The sequence below is a fragment of the Anastrepha obliqua genome, chromosome 6 (assembly GCF_027943255.1).
Source record: "Anastrepha obliqua isolate idAnaObli1 chromosome 6, idAnaObli1_1.0, whole genome shotgun sequence".
Lineage (NCBI taxonomy): Eukaryota > Metazoa > Arthropoda > Insecta > Diptera > Tephritidae > Anastrepha > Anastrepha obliqua.
Genome location: NC_072897.1, coordinates 63,732,399 through 63,751,453, shown reverse-complemented (window position 1 = coordinate 63,751,453; position 19,055 = coordinate 63,732,399). Strand labels below are relative to the sequence as shown.

General features: G+C 37.9%; 1 protein-coding gene across 1 annotated transcript; it reads left to right on the top strand.

The window, feature by feature from the left end:
* Window positions 1-16,171: 16,171 nt before the first annotated feature.
* On the top strand, window positions 16,172-16,853 carry LOC129250622 (uncharacterized). Its single transcript, XM_054890229.1, has 2 exons — window positions 16,172-16,278; window positions 16,360-16,853. The coding sequence occupies exons 1-2, from the start codon at window positions 16,233-16,235 to the stop codon at window positions 16,851-16,853; spliced, it is 540 nt and encodes a 179-aa protein (XP_054746204.1). The 5' UTR covers window positions 16,172-16,232.
* The last annotated feature ends 2,202 nt before the right edge of the window (window positions 16,854-19,055 follow it).

The window sequence follows — 19,055 nt, the reverse complement described above, 5'->3', positions numbered from 1 at the left end:
GCAGTATCAATATCAATACAAGCGTCACAAACATTGCATACATCGTTTGCATTTCCAGTGGAACGAATTTTACCACTTACATCGCAGTATTCAGGTATGTATTCGATGTCGCAGCAGCTGACTGAAAGGGTGCCGTTTACTCATGCGCATTATATACAGCAAACAGTAGTAGCAGCAGACATTGGACTCGAAATGCCGTTAGGGTATTCCAACCGATCAGCGCCTTTGTTTGATTCAGCATTTTTTTGAGCCGGAGAGGGATGCTCGTGTACAACAAGAAACATACACACACATAAGCCTGGTGATATAACAGCTATCTTCGTGCCCATTTACACACGGAAACATTTGGAAGGGTAACATTTTGTTCGGGGGAGAGGGACGGCCGTGGAAGAGAATTTGTCTCCTGTACTAGCGACACGCTTTGCTCTTCTTATTCGTATTTCCAATCTTAAAGCCATTTTTGACAGTTGCTTCATTTGTTTATATGTTGGTTTTCAATCAAACGGAAGATAACAACGATGACAAACATCCGAACACTGCTTGGGAAATGCACGCTTATTTTTGCTAGTAAAGTAGGTACCTGTAATTTAAAATAGTTATAGGGCATGTTTATGTTGAATTCTAATTTTCCCCGCATTTCTGGATACTCAAGTTAATTTTAAGTTAATTATTTATATATGAAGTATTTTTAATTTAATTTTCTTTATTGAAGTACAACAGTTTATAAATATATTTAAATAAAAAAACAAAAAACATATTATTTATTATTTCACAAGTTTGCATTTTTCATTCATATATTTAAGAAATTGTTGACGAACATTTTCCGCTTTACATGTAAGATATATTCGAACCAGAAGAGCTAAAGTAGTAAAAGTCAAAATGTTGCCGAAAACAATTTTGCCCCTATGGCCGCGAATGAGACATGAAAAGAGAATTTCCAGTGTATCCCTTCCAGATGCTTCCGTGTGTAAATCCGGTGTTCCCGCTGTTGAAAGTGGCGCATTAGCAAATAAAATTGCTGATAAAAATAATTGCATGGAATTGTGTAAAAAATTACAATCGTAGGTGGACCAGAATTGAAGTATAAAGCACTCATTGTTTCAGAAAGCAGTTGATTGTGATTTGGTGAAGCGGTTGATTGTGATTTATGTGTCATTGAGTGCCATGAAAAGTTAATTGGTTTCTCTGGTGGTGAGGTTGTCTGCCACGGGAAAACATCACTGCCTATTAGATTTGATGATGTTTTACGTATTGTCGAGTTGCTAATTATAATTAATTGGGTGTAGACTTGCGTTTGTGCTGACAATTTGGCATGTTGCGCTGAAGCATCCAGCAATAGTCGGCTAACATTGCTGCAATCCATCGACTTTGATATCGTGACTCCATCACCGAGATGTCCTAATGGAAACGTTCACCATGTTCATCACTAACAGAACCTAGGTTTTCTGGAAAGAAGTCGAGATGTGAGTCGAGGAGATGAATTTTGAGGGACATGTTACAACCCATTAACTTGTACGCACTAATGCACTTCTGCACAATATTTACATAGTCAGGAGATTTATTATTTCCAAGGAAATTGGCTACAACAGACTTAAATGCCAACCATGCTTGTGGGTATAGTAGGCAATTGATTCGTTTTTATCTATTTATTTACACTAGTATGTAAGAAATACAATTATAAGAATTAACTTCATTAAAAATAAATTTGTACAAAATTAATGTCGTATGTGCGGGTTGGTATATACGCCCGTCTTCGCCGGCGGTTAGACGAAACTCAAACTCTTCGTTCAATGGCGTTCTTCTCTTGTCCTGTTATTGTCAGGGTTGCCATCGGGTCGTCTGTTCAATCTGTGTTGCCACAATGCTTTTTTTCAGTTCTGCTGAGTAAATCTTCGAAGTGACTGTCTGCTATGATCTTCCTTATTTGTGGACCTATGAATACACCTTCTTTCACTTTCGCATAACTCAACTCTGGAAACTTGTTGCATAGGTACCGAAAAGCATCTGAGTTTTTGTCTAGTGCCTTCACGAAGTTTTTCATGAGCCCCAGCTTTATATGAAGTGGAGGCATAATAACTTTTTCACGCTCAACCAATGGCACACGCAGGACGTTTATACTACCTGGCTCCATTTCATCTCTAATGGGCCAATTCTTATTTATATAGTGGTGCTTCCTATCTCTGCTGTCCCACTCGCAGATAAAGCAGCAGTACTTGGTGTACCCTGTCTGCATTCCCATGAGAATAGTGATCACTTTTAAATCACCACACATATTCCAATTGTAATCGGGATAGCAAATTTTTTCAAGAAGACATGGTTTCGTACGTCTCTTTTAGATGAGTAGAATAACCAACCGGTACTGATGCATACATGTTTCCATTGTGTAATAATACACATATTGTCACTCATTGCAAAGAATTGCACGAGTTCTTTGTGTCAATGTCGAAATTGTGAAGTTCTTGTACCTGGTGATAGCAAATTAAACTCTTTCAGACGTGAACCTAGCAGTTCAGCTTGACCTTTTGTTAGTGCCAGGTCCCGTACAAGGTCGCAAAGATCATCATTATTAATCAAATGAATTTCATCATCATCAGGATTGTAGTCAGAGTCTGCCATGTTGCTGAAAGACGAACTTTCTTTTTGTGTTGCATCATCGACTCTGTATTCTGTAGGTGATGTTGGTATTGGACAACTGACTGGATCATGTGGAATTGGTTTTGAAACCGAGGGAATATCTGGATACTTCACAGATGAACGAGTCTTGTATGAGAAACCTGTGACATTTGTCAAACAGAAATAACAGTCAGTGATGTGGTTGCTTGACTCACGCCATATCATAGGGACTCCAAATGCTAGATGGTTGTTATTTTTAGCCTTCCTTATCCAACCCCGTAAGTTGCATGCACATGTCAAACAAATGAACTGTGGTGCCCATAACTTGCCGCTGTCCACCTTTGAATCAAAGTATAGTTCATAAGCTTTTCTCAGAAATGGTGTAAATGTCTTTCGGTGTCTTTTGTCTGTGAGATAGCCGCACACTTAACAAAACAAATCTGGTGAATTGATGTAGCCTCTAGACGCCATTGTTTTCACTGAAAAAAAAAAATAGCAAATATGTTATTAACTTAGTAAACTAAACTCTATTTTTTATTCATTCGTAACAATAAGGGATTAAAAAATGTATGTTTATGTTAATATCTTAAAAACTTGACGTGATAGAGAAAAACGGTTTTCAGATTTGTAATCAGCATGAAAAACTGCTTTAGAAAATGTAATCATCAAACAAGATATTTTTGGGTTGTTATTCAGTGTTATTAATGACTCCATGATGACGCATGACGCACTTATTGGAATCCATGTGCTTGCTAAAGGAAAAGGTTTAATTGAGTATGGCAGATGCAGAGTCAGGGCAATTAGAAGAAGTAGTTTAGATATTGGTAGTTCGCTGAAAGCAAACAAGATATTGGCAGCACTGCAGACGGACGATGAGCAACTACCTTTCCAGCGCTCCCCCATTTCTAATTAAATAAAAAGTAGTTTAAAAAAACTAAAAAACACGCTTTTATTGCTAATCGAACTAAAAAGTAGAAAATAAATTTTAATGACAAAGGGACCTATAATGAAGTAATAGCAAATCGAACGATCAGTCATAGTCAACTACCTCAGAACAGAATTATAACGAAAATTAAGATACAAATAGAGTAATTCAAATTAGAGTTAAAAGCGTAGGATGCATTTTGCTTCACTTTCATAACCCTCTGTACATAGGTAGTTGCCAATAGAAGGATTGTAATATTTACTATATCAAGCATCCCACGCTTTTAACTCTAATTTGAATTACTCTATTTGTATCTTAATTTTCGTTATAATTCTGTTCTGAGGTAGTTGACTATGACTGATCGTTCGATTTGCTATTACTTCATTATAGGTCCCTTTGTCATTAAAATTTATTTTCTACTTTTTAGTTCGATTAGCAATAAAAGCGTGTTTTTTAGTTTTTTTAAACTACTTTTTATTTTCTACTTTTTAGTTCGATTAGCAATAAAAGCGTGTGTTTTTTTTTTTTTTGACTATTTTTTATTTTCTACTTTTTAGTTAGATTAGCAGTAACAACGTGCTTTTTTAGTTTTTTACACTATTATGTATTTAGTTTGATTTATCAATCCGTCTTATGGTGGACATGTGGTATTGAAATGTCTTACGAATCATTTCGTAATCTAATCATTTCATTTAAAGCCTCACTGTTGCATGGAGTTTTTCCAGTTAGCTTAGAGCAATCAAGTTCTTCGATCCGCATACCGTCTAAAGATCTTACACGACTAAGTGCTACATAAGCCTGTCCAGCAGCAAACAGTCGCGAGCCTAGATAAATGACTGCATGATCAACTGTACAACCTTGCATCTTGTGAACGGTCGAAGCCCAACTCAGGATTAAGGGCAACATCCGTCTCTCAGCAGTTCCATAGCTATATTTCGCTGGGAACTGTATCGATATCGGTTTAATCATGTGCACACCATCAGAACCGAAGTCGATACGGGCTGACGGGATGTCTTCCGCGTATAGTTGGTCTCTGCGAAAATTTGGCCAGATGATTTCAGTGATAAAACCCATGTTGCCATTCACTAAACCTTTTGACACGTCAATGTTCGACCTCAACATCACTTTAGCCCCTACGAATATTTTCAGTTCTTTCGGAAGACCTCCTGTTTTATTAATATCATTAGGTATCACAGAATTTAAGTCCTTGTTACCTAAATTACGAGTGGCATCAATAAGTTGGTCTTGTGCTTTTATTGTATAAATAACTGTCCCTTTATTCTCAAAACTCTGGAGAACTTTTTCATTGTGTCTAGCAACTTGATCATTCGTTGGGTAAATTCTTAATGCTTTCTCAATCGAAAATTCATTAGTCGCATCCGTTGAAACTTTTTCCAGAAGGATTTCAAGTTGTCTAGACGCCATTTTTCCAACTCGTAGGGAGTTGTACATTAAGTACATCTATAAATGTTGTGTCTCCTTGTTGACGCATGTTTTGTTTAAGTTCAACCAGACCGAACTGTCGCCACAAATGTGTAGCTGGCTTCATATGATCTGGTTGTTGAAAAACTTGATGTCCTCTAACAGGTGGTAACTGCATTAGATCTCCAAAGAGTATCACGTTTATGCCACCAAAACAAGCGTCTGCGATTTTCAGTTGTCGCAAACGAGAGTCGATCATACAAAGCATCTCATAGGGTATCATAGAAATTTCATCTATGAACAGAAACTCAATATTTTGCCATAACTGACGCATTCCTCTCAAATAATTACCGGTAAGAAGTGGCATGCTTACAATTACTCCATCTTTTTGTACTGGTAGTTTTAACAGCCGGTGTAGCGTTGTACCACCGATTAACCGTGCTGCAACTCCAGTGAGAGCACCGACTTTTACCACCGGTTTTCCATAACATCGGTTGACATGGTTTTTCAATAGATTAAAGAGGAATGTTTTCCCGGTGCCTGCTCCACCAGTTACGAAAATTTTCTCCCGTTTCATATCACCATTGAGTTGCTTCTTAATACTCTCTGTGACAAGAACAACTAATTGTCTTTGATCAACATTCATCGCATTTTGCGCTCTTTGAAATTGATCATTGCTCATTTCTTTCTCTGGTAACTCTTCCTCTTCAAGTTTAGGATTTATAATCTCTGGCTGCTCCAAAATTTCGAAAGCATGTATCTGATTGAATGCATTTTCAAGCTGTTGGTTCCGCTCTCGATGTTGGCACATATGTCTACTTGTTTCCCTTAAACGACTCTCTCGAGCTACAAAAGCTTCTTTGGCATTATCGAAACCTTCAAGTATTTCAGTTTCCGAACGATAAGGCATATATTGAAGAAGTAAGCTGTAGGAAAAGTTTTCTGGATCCGAAGCTGCTATAAAATATGGCACTCTGACAACTGCAGGAACATTTCTCACAACCATTTTGCTTTTATCCAGCAGAGTGATGAGTGGGCGACGCATGTTTGTTTGTTCCTCATAGGCATCATGGTCTACACTTTCCTCGGTATCGCTTAACTTTTTCGGAAAGTGTGGTTCAAACAACATAGCAAACTCTATAAGGCTAATGTTCGCAAAATCGTAGTCAGGATGTTGTAATGGACGTTTTTCATATCTTTCAAAGATATTGCTGTAGTAACCAATTGGGTGTCCGCTTCTATCGAATTGCAATACTCTATAACGCTTTTCTGGCTTTCTTGTGTTTAGGAAGACACAATGTCGCGAACTGTTTCGTAATGGGATATGACAAAGCCGATCTGCACATTCGGCAGCTGATACTTGTCGTTCATGAAGAATCTTCATACATATCTTGAAGAGTTTGCGTGAAAGGTCAGTCTCTTCGCGTTGGATTTGTTGTATTGCCTGTGCAATTCCAGCATCGACACCCTCTGGTTCTGCTTTCGACAGATACTTTGCAATATAGTAAGCTATCGCTTCGTTCGATCCGCACGGTTGAATATCCATATTACCTGTCCACAGTCTCAATAACTCTGGGTGGTAATTATTTACCCAAGAATCTTCTTTACGACGCTTAAGTAAGGAAATTCTGCCCCCATTGCGGAGAAAATCGTCTGAAGAATGTGATATTATTCGTGTCTCATGACATTCTTGACGTGGAAAATTGAATCGACATCTTAGAGAGGTAATATTCTTTGTACAAGTTTGTGTATGCCGATGAATTTGACATTTTTTCACAAGCTCGAAGAGCTCTGGATCTTCTTTTTCTGTTGGAATTTTACACCAGCAGTTACGATCAAGTAGAAGTATTCCTTCTTCTGTATCAAATGCTGGATGATTCTCAATCCAAACTACCATATGGAGGTGAGGACTACCACGATTCTGAAACTCAATACGCCACCAGAAGTCTTTTACTTTTCCTCCGAATACTTCATCATTATTTTGAATGAATTTCATTAGAGCATTGACTCTGATCATAAAATGTCGACTCAAAATCACTGGGTACTTTTCGATAAGACGTTGGGTCTCATAAATGTCAATTGTACTTGGATCAACATCAAGTCTACCGTCGGCTATTAATAAAGCCTTTCGTTGGTCTAACCAGTGGAGATCATTTAAGCTAAATGTCACAAAATAGGTTGGGGCTCCTATACATCTAATTTGGGCCAATAGTTCATTTAAAGCTGATCTCCAATAAGCTGCAGAACCTCTCAAATTTTTGAGATAAAGGTGGACATCTTCAACAGAACCTTCTTGATTTACAATTTTCTTGCCACATGCTGATATCGTGCTTTTGATTCGATAATATTCAAAGAACGATAAAGCGTAAAAAAGATAATCGTTACGTTGGAATCTTGTGTCACTTCCCAAAATTCTAGACTGATAGTAGTCTAATGCTGTAATTTTAACAGGCCTCTGTTCTGCGAAACCATTCTTCCCATAGGGAAACAGAAAGTACCAGGCAAATTCTTCTGCTTTAAGTTCATGGCCCATATTGACGATGTTATCTTTCGTCTTGCGGGTAATTTCATTAAGGTTTCGTGAGACCTGTACTTCATCTTCGCCATTAGGAGGCATTAAATCAATCGGTGCCATCATTGATGTCTGCCGTGGAATAGTTTGATCAGTTGAATTCTGTTGAAAAGTGATTATTTGGGATACTGCTGCTACCATCTCACTACTCTCACGTGTTTCTACCTCTTTAGAATCATCATGTATATCCAAGACTTCAACATTGATGTAATCAAGAGTAAACTGTACATTTTTGCTGCCTGTTGTTCGTTTACATATCCTTACGAACTCGTCCAAATTATCACATTCAATAACGCAAGCTTTTCCATTATTGCCCTTTGCTTTAGCTCCCTTTTGGCCACAAGAATGTGAGTTGCTGAAGTAATATTTGTTATTATAATGCATTACTCCAAATGAATAACCCTCTGTTATTAGTATGCCTGCGTTATATGCCATGAACATATCCTCCAAACCTTGGCGAAGAGTACTTCCAATATTTCTTTCATTTAACTTGTCATTCAAGCATCCAAATATACCTGGTTCTTCGTCAAAAGTGATCTGAAATCTTTTGCCGAATGCGAACAAGTCATCTTGGATGACTGTGAAGTTTCTTACTAATAGGTAGCCATCATTTTCTATAGGATGCGCCGCAAATTTCCTCTCCGTTTGAAATCTTATATTGCTATAGATTTGGTCACCTGTTATCATATTTAAATTAAGAATGTTTGTAGACCAATGTTGTGGTGAAAGAATGCTAGCCCGGAGAATGTTAGCTAATGCCATCGCACAACATTGAACTCCTGCGAATCTTGATGTGAATATGAGATCGTTGCTTTGATGCCATGATGCACGTACAATTCTCGAAGAGTCACTAATTTTCATGTAAGCACTAGCATCCTCAGTAGGTTCATCATCGGTCTCTACAGCAATCTCGGCAGGTGCATCTTCTACTCTTATAATATCATTTTCTTCAATAACGACGTTCTGATCGACTGTAACATCTTTGTAAAGTGGATTGTTCAAAATTAGCCAATTGAGTGCATCGTATACTTTTTGTTTAGATATCGAAAACTGTCGTGTTATGCTAATATTCTCTAAACGCTCAGTAATGACGACTATTCCAGCATTATTTGCGACTCTGGGTAACATGTTTGCAAGGTTTTCAGTAACCTCAAAAACATCTTGTGCGAACAATACCGCTTGGCCACGAAAACTATATTGCCCGAATACGCCACTTAGCTTGATAATTTTTACAAATGGAATAATGCGTGAAATCAGCCGTTGTTCGGTGTGTGATAATTGCGCTATTACATTTGGAACGGATCCTGGGTCCAAATTGTTCCAATAAGATCTGGACGGTGCAAAATTTTTCTTTGAACTCAAATGAGTCTTACACCGTTTACAAACCATCAAGCAATTTGTTTGTTTTAATTCGCTAGGCAAATATGGTGCTGATTTGGTGTCTACAATCCACTTAGAGATCTGATTTTGATAGCACCGTTTAGTGCAAATCTCACAGATCTTGTCACAAAACGTGTTAATTGACTGCATGAAGCCGGTTATGCTGGCTCTATTTAATCTCCTCGCCTCTGCGTTTCGTTGACGCATTTGCAGCAAACGAATTAATCTGTCTCTTTCTGACTGTGAGGCTCGTAGTTCAGCGCTATGTTGCCGCATGTGCTGTAGTCGAGCCGCTCTGTCCTCTTCAGACTGTGAAGCTCGTAGTTCAGCGCTATGTTGCCGCATGTGCTGTAGTCGAGCCGCTCTGTCCTCTTCAGACTGTGAGGCTCGATATTCAGCGCTATGTTGCCGCATGTGCTTTAGTCGAGCCGCTCTGTCCTCTTCAGACTGTGAGGCTCGTAGTTCAGCGCTATGTTGCCGCATGTCCTGTAGTCGGGCCGCTCTGTCCTCTTCAGACTGTGAGGCTCGATATTCAGCGCTATGTTGCCGCATGTGCTGTAGTCGAGCCGCTCTGTCCTCTTCAGACTGTGAGGCTCGTAGTTCAGCGCTATGTTGCCGCATGTGCTGTAGTCGGGCCGCTCTGTCCTCTTCAGACTGTGAGGCTCGATATTCAGCGCTATGTTGCCGCATGTGCTGTAGTCGGGCCGCTCTGTCCTCTTCAGACTGTGAGGCTCGTAATTCAGCGCTATGTTGCCGCATGTGCTTTAGTCGAGCCGCTCTGTCCTCTTCAGACTGTGAGGCTCGTAATTTAGCGCTATGTTGCCGCATGTGCTTTAGTCGAGCCGCTCTGTCCTCTTCAGACTGTGAGGCTCGATATTCAGCGTTATGTTGCCCCATTTGCTGTAATCGGGCAACTCTGTCCTCTTCTGACTGTGAGGCTCTATATTGTTTCATATATAGTCGCCTTGTGGTTTTCCTCTCGACGATTTCTTCATTCGTCCATCCTGAACATTTTTCTTTCAATTTTAGTCTCTTTTTCGCTAATCTCCTCTTTCTTTGTGTTGCAGTTTCAAGTGTTCTTTTTGCCGCCAATCTCCTCTTATTTTGCATTGTAGTTTCAAGCGTCATTTTTATTCCCACGAATAGTTGTTGAGTCGTTGAGCGCAAAACCTTGAATGTCACGTGAAATCTGTATTGCATAGATTATATAAGCTCAGTCGATGCAGCCTGACAACAGACTAGTATGATGTGATCACTTTCCTACAAAAACCCCATTGCCAACAGCCGCAATATGCTCGCCACCTACCTAACAAAATTCATTGTGATATTGTTGCCTTTTATAATAACAGCAAATTATCACAGCATATCAACATCAATGCTCGAGTTTGATATGCAGCCCAACACCAACAAACATGATGATCACTACCTGCGCTTACCTTAGCAACAGCATGCTGGGCAGGCAGCGCAAATAGAAAGACTCTCGCCTGACCTCACAAAACAACCCACTGCATAACAACAAACAGTCATCACTACTTGCGCTTGGCTTGGCAACAGCATGTTAGGCAGGCAGACCAAAACACAACAATTGTTGTCTGGCCCAACTAACCACCCTCTGCATAGCAACACATGGTTGACATGCTTGGTAGGCAGGCCAACGGTACCACACAATTGTCTATACTGGACTATTTGGCATGTTTCGGGGATTGGAAAAATCGTTGGCATAAGTGTATTTCATCGAGAGGGCAATATTTTGAAGGGGATGAAACTGATTTACAAGAATAAAAAAAAGATTCAAAGATTCAAATTCACCTTAATTTTTGCCCACAGGTAAAAAAAGAAAATATTAATCCTGGCAATCCCAATAAGGATAATGGAAAACTTTTATCAAATTATTGCATTGTCATCGGTCCTTGATAGGTGTGCAAAATTTCAAGTCGATCAGATGTTTAGAAGCCAGTGAAAATTAAGCTCAAAGATTCCGTTACATACATACATACAACCCGACCTAATAAAAGTGTGTTAAAAAGATTCAAAGATTCAAATTCACCTTACTTTTTGCCCACAGGTAAAAAAAGAAAATATTAATCCTGGCAATCCCAATAAGGATAATGGAAAACTTTTATCAAATTATTGCATTGTCATCGATCCTTGATAGGTGTGCAAAATTTCAAGTCGATCAGATGTTTAGAAGCCAGTGAAAATTAAGCTCAAAGATTCCGTTACATACATACATAATATACATACATTCATACATACATACAACCCGACCTAATAAAAGTGTGTTAAAAAAGATTCAAATATTCAAATTCACCTTACTTTTTGCCCACAGGTAAAAAAAGAATATATTAATCCTGGCAATCCCAATAAGGATAATGGAAAACTTTTATCAAATTATTGCATTGTCATCGGTCCTTGATAGGTGTGCAAAATTTCAAGTCGATCAGATGTTTAGAAGCCAGTGAAAATTAAGCTCAAAGATTCCGTTACATACATACATACATACATACATACATACATACATACAACCCGACCTAATAAAAGTGTGTTAAAAAGATTCATAGATTCAAATTCACCTTACTTTTTGCCCACAGGTAAAAAAAGAAAATATTAATCCTGGCAATCCCAATAAGGATAATGGAAAACTTTTATCAAATTATTGCGTTGTCATCGGTCCTTGATAGGTGTGCAAAATTTCAAGCCGATCAGATGTTTAGAAGCCAGTGAAAATGAAGCTCAAAGATTCCGTTACATACATACATACATACATACATACATACAACCCGACCTAATAAAAGTGTGTTAAAAAAGATTCAAAGATTCAAATTCACCTTACTTTTTGCCCACAGGTAAAAAAAGAAAATATTAATCCTGGCAATCCCAATAAGGATAATGGAAAACTTTTATCAAATTATTGCATTGTCATCGGTCCTTGATAGGTGTGCAAAATTTCAAGTCGATCAGATGTTTAGAAGCCAGTGAAAATTAAGCTCAAAGATTCCGTTACATACATACATTCATACATACATACATACATACATACAACCCGACCTAATAAAAGTGTGTTAAAAAAAGATTCAAAGATTCAAATTCACCTTACTTTTTGCCCACAGGTAAAAAAAGAAAACATTAATCCTGGCAATCCCAATAAGGATAATGGAAAACTTTTATCAAATTATTGCATTGTCATCGGTCCTTGAGAGGTGTGCAAAATTTCAAGTCGATCAGATGTTTAGAAGCCAGTGAAAATGAAGCTCAAAGATTCCGTTACATACATACATACATACATACATACATACATACAACCCGACCTAATAAAAGTGTGTTAAAAAAGATTCAAAGATTCAAATTCACCTTACTTTTTGCCCACAGGTAAAAAAAGAAAATATTAATCCTGGCAATCCCAATAAGGATAATGGAAAACTTTTATCAAATTATTGCATTGTCATCGGTCCTTGATAGGTGTACAAAATTTCAAGTCGATCAGATGTTTAGAAGCCAGTGAAAATTAAGCTCAAAGATTCCGTTACATACATACATACATACATACATACATCCAACCCGACCTAATAAAAGTGTGTTAAAAAGCAACTCACGAAACGTGCAGCGAAATCGAACTGGGGGAAAAATAAGAAGAAGATATTTCAGTGTTTCTCCATGCTGAGCGACCACTGATGACCACCTTGAAATTCTTGGAGAATTCTAGTTTTCTTCCCACCTTATCACAGACTGTCAGGCACGGAGAGTTCAGGATTGCACCGAGAATTCTTACATGCCCTGCCTTCTTTAAGATAAATTAGATTAGGAAGCCTAAGGACTGCACTATCTGGCGACTGTTTGGCTACAAGGTACGGAATAAGTCCAATGACCATCCCTAAACCCGTTGTGGTGCAAGTTCGCATTGCTCCCGTTACGCTCAAATAGGCTATTCTGTATACCTTGTTAAGTGTCATCTGAGTCTTAATTTGGTACACTTTTGGCCACCATACCAAAGAGGCGTAGGTGATCATTGGCACTATTATTGTCTTATAATACCTTGCCATTATTTTTGGCCGCAGACCTCATGTTTTACTGAGATGCAAAATAGGAACAAATAGGAGGAGGAGCTCGGCCAAACACCTAACTGAAGTGTACGCGCCAATTATATATGTATATAAACATAGCTCCCTTCCCAAACTTGTTTTGTTCAGATTTATCGAAAGTCTTTTCACTTGACACCAATATTGCATGTGATCGGCTATAGTAGAGTCACACCTGCCTCTAACCGTAATAACTAGATCGTCAGCAAAGATCTGAACTTCTTATCCGAGAGCATCGATAGCTTGTCCAAGCTCGTCAATGCCCAATAGGTGTGGTGATAAAACCTCTCCTTGGAGGCATCCTTTAGTTGACCCGACACATAATCTTTCCGGCCCAGTTTCCTATTCTTCAGGAAGTTGAGAGCTCACGATATGATAAGTCTACATATATTCCTTCCTAACCATCGCTTTCTCAATATAACCGAAAGAGGCATTAGCTCCCGTTGTCTCAGCCGATGTATAGAGTGCAATTTCCTTACCAACTAACGGCTTTTCGATCTTAGTCGTAAGGAAGGTATAGCGAGGCAAGGGCAATCGCTCTTCTTCCTTCGGCACTAAGCACTTCTGTCTGCAGTGCCACCATATTACGTTGTATGAGCTCTGCTCTGAGCATTGTTTGGTCAACATTGGTATCGCAAATTATCTTACGAGTTTTTGTCTACAAACCTTTGATGCTTCCGTATGAGGTTCATAGTTCCTGGATGGCCACAAAGTCCAGACACGGGTGTATATTGCTTTTGAGGTGGAGCCTGGGGCCATTATTCCTAGGACTGGCCCTTCCGGACCTTACCACCCTTTTTGCTCCGTACTGTTTCCGCAGCCTCTGGGTCTTTCCTTTCCCATTTTCTTAGCTGACTAGAGCGAGCGGCTTTAACTGACGATTACAAAATAACCGTTATATAAAAAAAAAAATGCTGAAAGATCTTAAAACTAGAATTTTACATCCCTTTAGTTATTTAGCTTTTCCCCAACCAAAATCCAACATCCAATATACCATAAACAAGATTGCGCTCATCAGAGAGTCCGTAATGTTGGTGCAGATGCATGAGAAAGATGTAAAAATACTAACAAAAATGCACGAAGAAGAAGAAATTGTACAAACAAAACATGAATAAATTGCACAAGTGGGACGTCACACACAGCGATGGCCAATACAGACTATTAACCGGCCCGTTTAGCTATCGATAAAGTGAGGTAAATGGCTTAATTTTTCAGTCGTGAGAGTAACGAGCAGATTCATCGTTGATGAGACTTGTTGCAAAACTTGCTTGAGAAGAACGATCATTTCTTGACTTCACTTGGGGACTCGGATGTTGTTTCTTTGGGCTGAGGGGCAGAAGCAGCATTCGTATTGTGTGGAATATGTTCTAGAATTTGTAAGTATGAGAGTGAGTTTGGGGCGTGTCTGGGCGGTTGGGTGACATTGATCGAACTGGTTGAGCTTTGATGCTAAGCGACGGGTACGGTACTTTCATCTTTTTTTCTCAATGGCGGATAATTGAGCTTTTGAGGGTTCTTATATATCATACAGTCTTTGTAATTCCCTCGATGATTTCCTTCGCTTAAGGCACGGATGACCTCATCTGTTCTCGTTTTGCGCGAGCAAGCACATTGAGGAACTTCGCGTTTCGGACTTGGGGGCTCAAAAATAATTTTTGCGTTGAATAAATACTTGACGTCATACATTTCTTTATTGTTCGGGATTGGTTTCAATTCAATAATGAGCGTTGGGAGAGGTTCTTTTTGTATTTCTGTACTTGATGTTGAAGATATTTAATGCTATGTGGGCAAGCTCTTTTAGTTCCTCTGAAATTTCTTGAATGCATATAGATGGGTACATATTTTTTTATATAACCTTGAAGGTTCGCTCCTCTTTGGGCTTATCCGTATAAAGTTCAGTGGTTTTCTGCCCTTGTAGCGATGCAATGTTCGTATAGGATTCGGGAGTGGAAGTTTGTATTTTTACTTGTTCACTGTCTATGAGTTTTAGATTTTAGTAGCCAGGAACAGTTTTTGCTAAGTGCTTCATCAACGGTGAAATATTGTTGACTTTGTCAACTTGGGGTTTAGCGTTAGGTTCTTCTTCATCAACTTGCAAAGAAGAAAATCTGTTTTCAGAGGGTTCAGCGCTACCGAGCCAGTATTTGTCAAGTTTGGCATGCTTTTGGAAGGCTTTAAGTTTACCTGGGCTATCGCGAAGGTTTGTTTTGTTCGACGATTTTACAATCGATATCTGGTGGACTCTTCCTGGTCGATAGTTGAGATCCCGTTGTTTATAGAGCTGTAGCTGCTGAATCTGCTCCTGTTTGCTTGGCTTTGTATTTGTTTGTGCTATTTCGGGTTTTGTAATTGAGTTAGAGGCAAGTAAATAAGGCATTGGGTGCACCAAGTGTTGAGCTCGCCTGTTGTTGGTTCTGTTGTTGTTGTGCTGTTTGTTTTAATATTTGTTGCAAATTTTGCCCCATAAGAGTTTTGTTTGTGTGGGGTTTGGCTTGTTTCTTTGGTTTATTTTGTTTGGTTCTGCAACTGTTGCTGTTTTTGACCAATCGGAATTATTTTACTTTTTAAGTTTATTCTTAAAATTATAAAATTTTTTAGCTGTAAAATATCTTTTGGTAAGCCGAACCAAATAATTTTTAGCATAAAAGTATGCTACATTTTTTCTAATCCTTGTGTATTTTTTTATGTTTTTTCACTGCTCTACCATATATACAACCACAGGAAATATTTAGATTTTAATTTTTTAACTATTTGCAGGGATTGCGGCAATGATATTCAACCCAACTATGCGGTAATTTACACTATTACACATTTTTTAACTTTTTAATGTTTATTTTTCGCACTATTTTAGTGATAAATTGCAAACAATTTAAGAATATGAATTTTCTTGTCTTCACTTCACTAGAGTTGCAACCAGACTTCCGACGTTTGGATGTCCTCAAAAGAAACATATCCTCAGAAAATATTGTGTAATGGAAAAAGGCAAATAATCTTTTTAAGAGCGAATTTAATAGCGTTTTCGTTTCTACACAAAAATGTTGCCATGCCGACGTACAAAAGTTATTCAAAGTCGCACTTCACCCTGTGAAACTACCACCATTTTTAAGGTTCACTGCAGCCCTTCACATTTATAAAAGAACACAAACTGTAACCCTGAAATGCAATCAGCTCTTTTTTCGCGCGCTAATCGGACAACGAATTGCAGAAATTTTTGGTGGACAGTTTAAAATAAAAAAATAAAAGAATGCTAGCTAATGAAGAAAGTCCTATTAGCAGCAAAACAATTACAGGTAAAATGAGAATGTCTTGACTTTTCTATCAAATGTAAAAAAGTGAAAAATGCTAATTATTTAAACGATCCTTTTTGGTAGTATGGACGGAAGGCGAAACGAGACTTCTGCTGGATAAATACGCCTCCTATTTGCCGGACATTGGTCCCTTCAAGCAATTAAAGACAAAAAAGGACATGTGGATGAAAATTGGCGCAGAGTTCGATGGGAAAAGTTGGAAGCAGTGTGAAGAAAGGTATAAGACCATCATGAAACGTAAAAAAGTGGCGGTGGAAAATAACAGCACCTCAGGTGCAAAACGCCAAAAGCTACAGTTTGAAGAAGAGCTCGAAAAAATATGCAAAATAGATGATTCCATTGAGCCGGCAGTAAAAATAAGTAGCCAATGTATGATAAAAAAAGAGGTCGCAGCAAAAGAAAAGCAAATAAAGAGGAAAACGCTGCAAGAAACTATGCTAGAAATTGCTGCTAGGAAGGAGGAAGCCAGAGAAAAGCGACACAAGGAAAGAATGGAGAAAGCTGCAAGAATCGAAAGCCTTTTGGAAAAGTGCATCAGTGAAAACAAACCAGCTTGAAGCTGTGGGCGTGTGAGGTAAGTTATTAAAGCCGGTTTGAATTGTGTATGCTGCTTATGATTCATTAAATGTTAATTTAATATAAAATGGGAGGAAGTGCCTTTCGTTCCTGGTCCAACGTTTCTCCTATTTATTTTTTACTTTGTACCTGCTTGAAGCAATTAAATATGATCTCCCTTATTTTCAATAAATACAATATAAAACAAAAGAAAAAGTAGTTTTTTAATATTTATTGAAGTTTCTTTCAAGGTACATCTTGTTAACTAATATTTCGCGCAAACACATTTACCTATTTTGTCTGTCAATTTCTCTTACTGATTTTGGTAATTTCAATTTGCAAATATCACGGGCAGCTACAATATTTTAATAGTTATATGTACAATCTCAATTTTCGCTTTTTCAATTCACGAATGCTAAAATGAAATGTCAAAAATGTGTAGACCTCTTCTGTGCTGCTCGAATACAGCCGATTAATGTGAGCAAGAAAGAGTCAAATAAGGGGCTACTTTTGTTACTGATCAGCTGATTAATAGGGCAATTATCTACACCGTCGATACCAGAGAGGGCAAGAAATGTTGCACTTTCACATTTCTTTATGTTTGCCCTTGGAGAAACGATAAAGCGGCCCCTTGGGAAGATTGCATTCATTTTACAAAAGATCACAAAATTCGAAAGTGACAGCACAGGGCAACATTTTCATGTAGAAAAGAAAACGCTATAAGTCTTCAAAATTTAAGGCAATGAACGAATTCACCACTAATATTAATCCTAGGCTCCCCACTGGACAAGTGTGGTCAACGATTTGATGATTCTGTGGATTCAAATGTTTCCCAACGATGCACTGTATTAAAAATCAAGACAGTAACCAAAGTACAATAACATATCAAATAGCTAATGTCAAACGCACTAGTCAAAAGCTTCGAATGGTTCCAAATTTTCTCACTACTTCATAGATAAAACAATTGAACATTCCACGGCGTTATCCAAGTTGAAAGGGCACATCCCTAGAATCGATAAAATAACATATTCAATGGTTAGAAACACCTCAAATCCAACCAAACTGCGAATTGTTTCACTCTACAACAATATTTTTGGAAACTACTTTTGTCAATAGGCGTCTAATCCCCATCCCAAAACCAAAATTTAAACAAATCATCCGTTGAGTCATATATACCCATTTCCCTAAGCCCTGCAAGGCAAAATTATAGCAAATAGGCTATGGTAGGGACGGGCAGCAGAGTGGCACGCTCGCAGCAGAGCGTGCTAGCGAAGTGCTAGATGAGGAGGCGACAAACTTACATCAGAAGGGTAAGCAATAGGCGTGTACGTATATTAATCAGTTCTGAGCAACGCATATGTGTTTGTAAAAAAGAGAGTGAAGCTTTGCCAATAGCAAAGTTACAAGATAAGGGGACTTCATTCCATGTTAAGGGATTTTGAAGTGTTGGGATTTGCTAGATAGTTCATATTAAATATTATAATAAAATGCTTTTCGTTTTTTTTATTGGAAACGCTTCTTTGAATATTAAAATCATCTTTGCAAATTTCTATTTTATTTACTTTTATAATTTTTGTAATCAAGAAGCATAGGCGATTTTATAATCAAGAAGTTTGAACATTCGCATGTCAAAGTTTCATAGTTTCAAACTATGTGGAGAAAAATTTGTACTGACAAATCGGTGTATATTTTTCTGAACAGTAATCTCAACCAGCCATGTTTTATTTAAACAATGCATGTTATAAATTTTATGTTGTTAAAAAGGACAATTTAGTTACCTGACATTGGTGGGAAAACATGTTTCCATGAAAAATAGGGGATTTTTTCAAAAAACATTGAGGAAATTATCTTAGTAGAGTGGGTATTCTTGGTGAGTACTTACTTGCTCTCATATTGAAATCAGACGCATATGGCAATGCGCACAGTATGACAAAGTACATACACATTTTTTAATTTCAAATAAATAGTTATTATTTTGAAATATTTGTTTCAACATTTAAAATAAACCATTTTCGAATGAAAGCTTTTCATAACTAGTAAAATAATGTTTGCTCAAAAGAATAAAGGATGAATATATGTTAAAATTTATTATTGTTTTTTGTTAGTATCTCTATATTGGGAGACACCTCTTGAGCTGCAGCTCAACGCAATATATTTCTTAAATTAGTATCGGATAGTCGATTTCTTAACCTACACTTATTAAG

Coding starts and splice junctions, on each gene's coding strand:
- LOC129250622 (XM_054890229.1), top strand. CDS start 16,233: ATGCTAGCTAATGAAGAAAGTCCTATTAGCAGCAAAACAATTACAG. Junction 16,279..16,359: donor TAGCAGCAAAACAATTACAG/GTAAAATGAGAA, acceptor CCTTTTTGGTAG/TATGGACGGAAGGCGAAACG.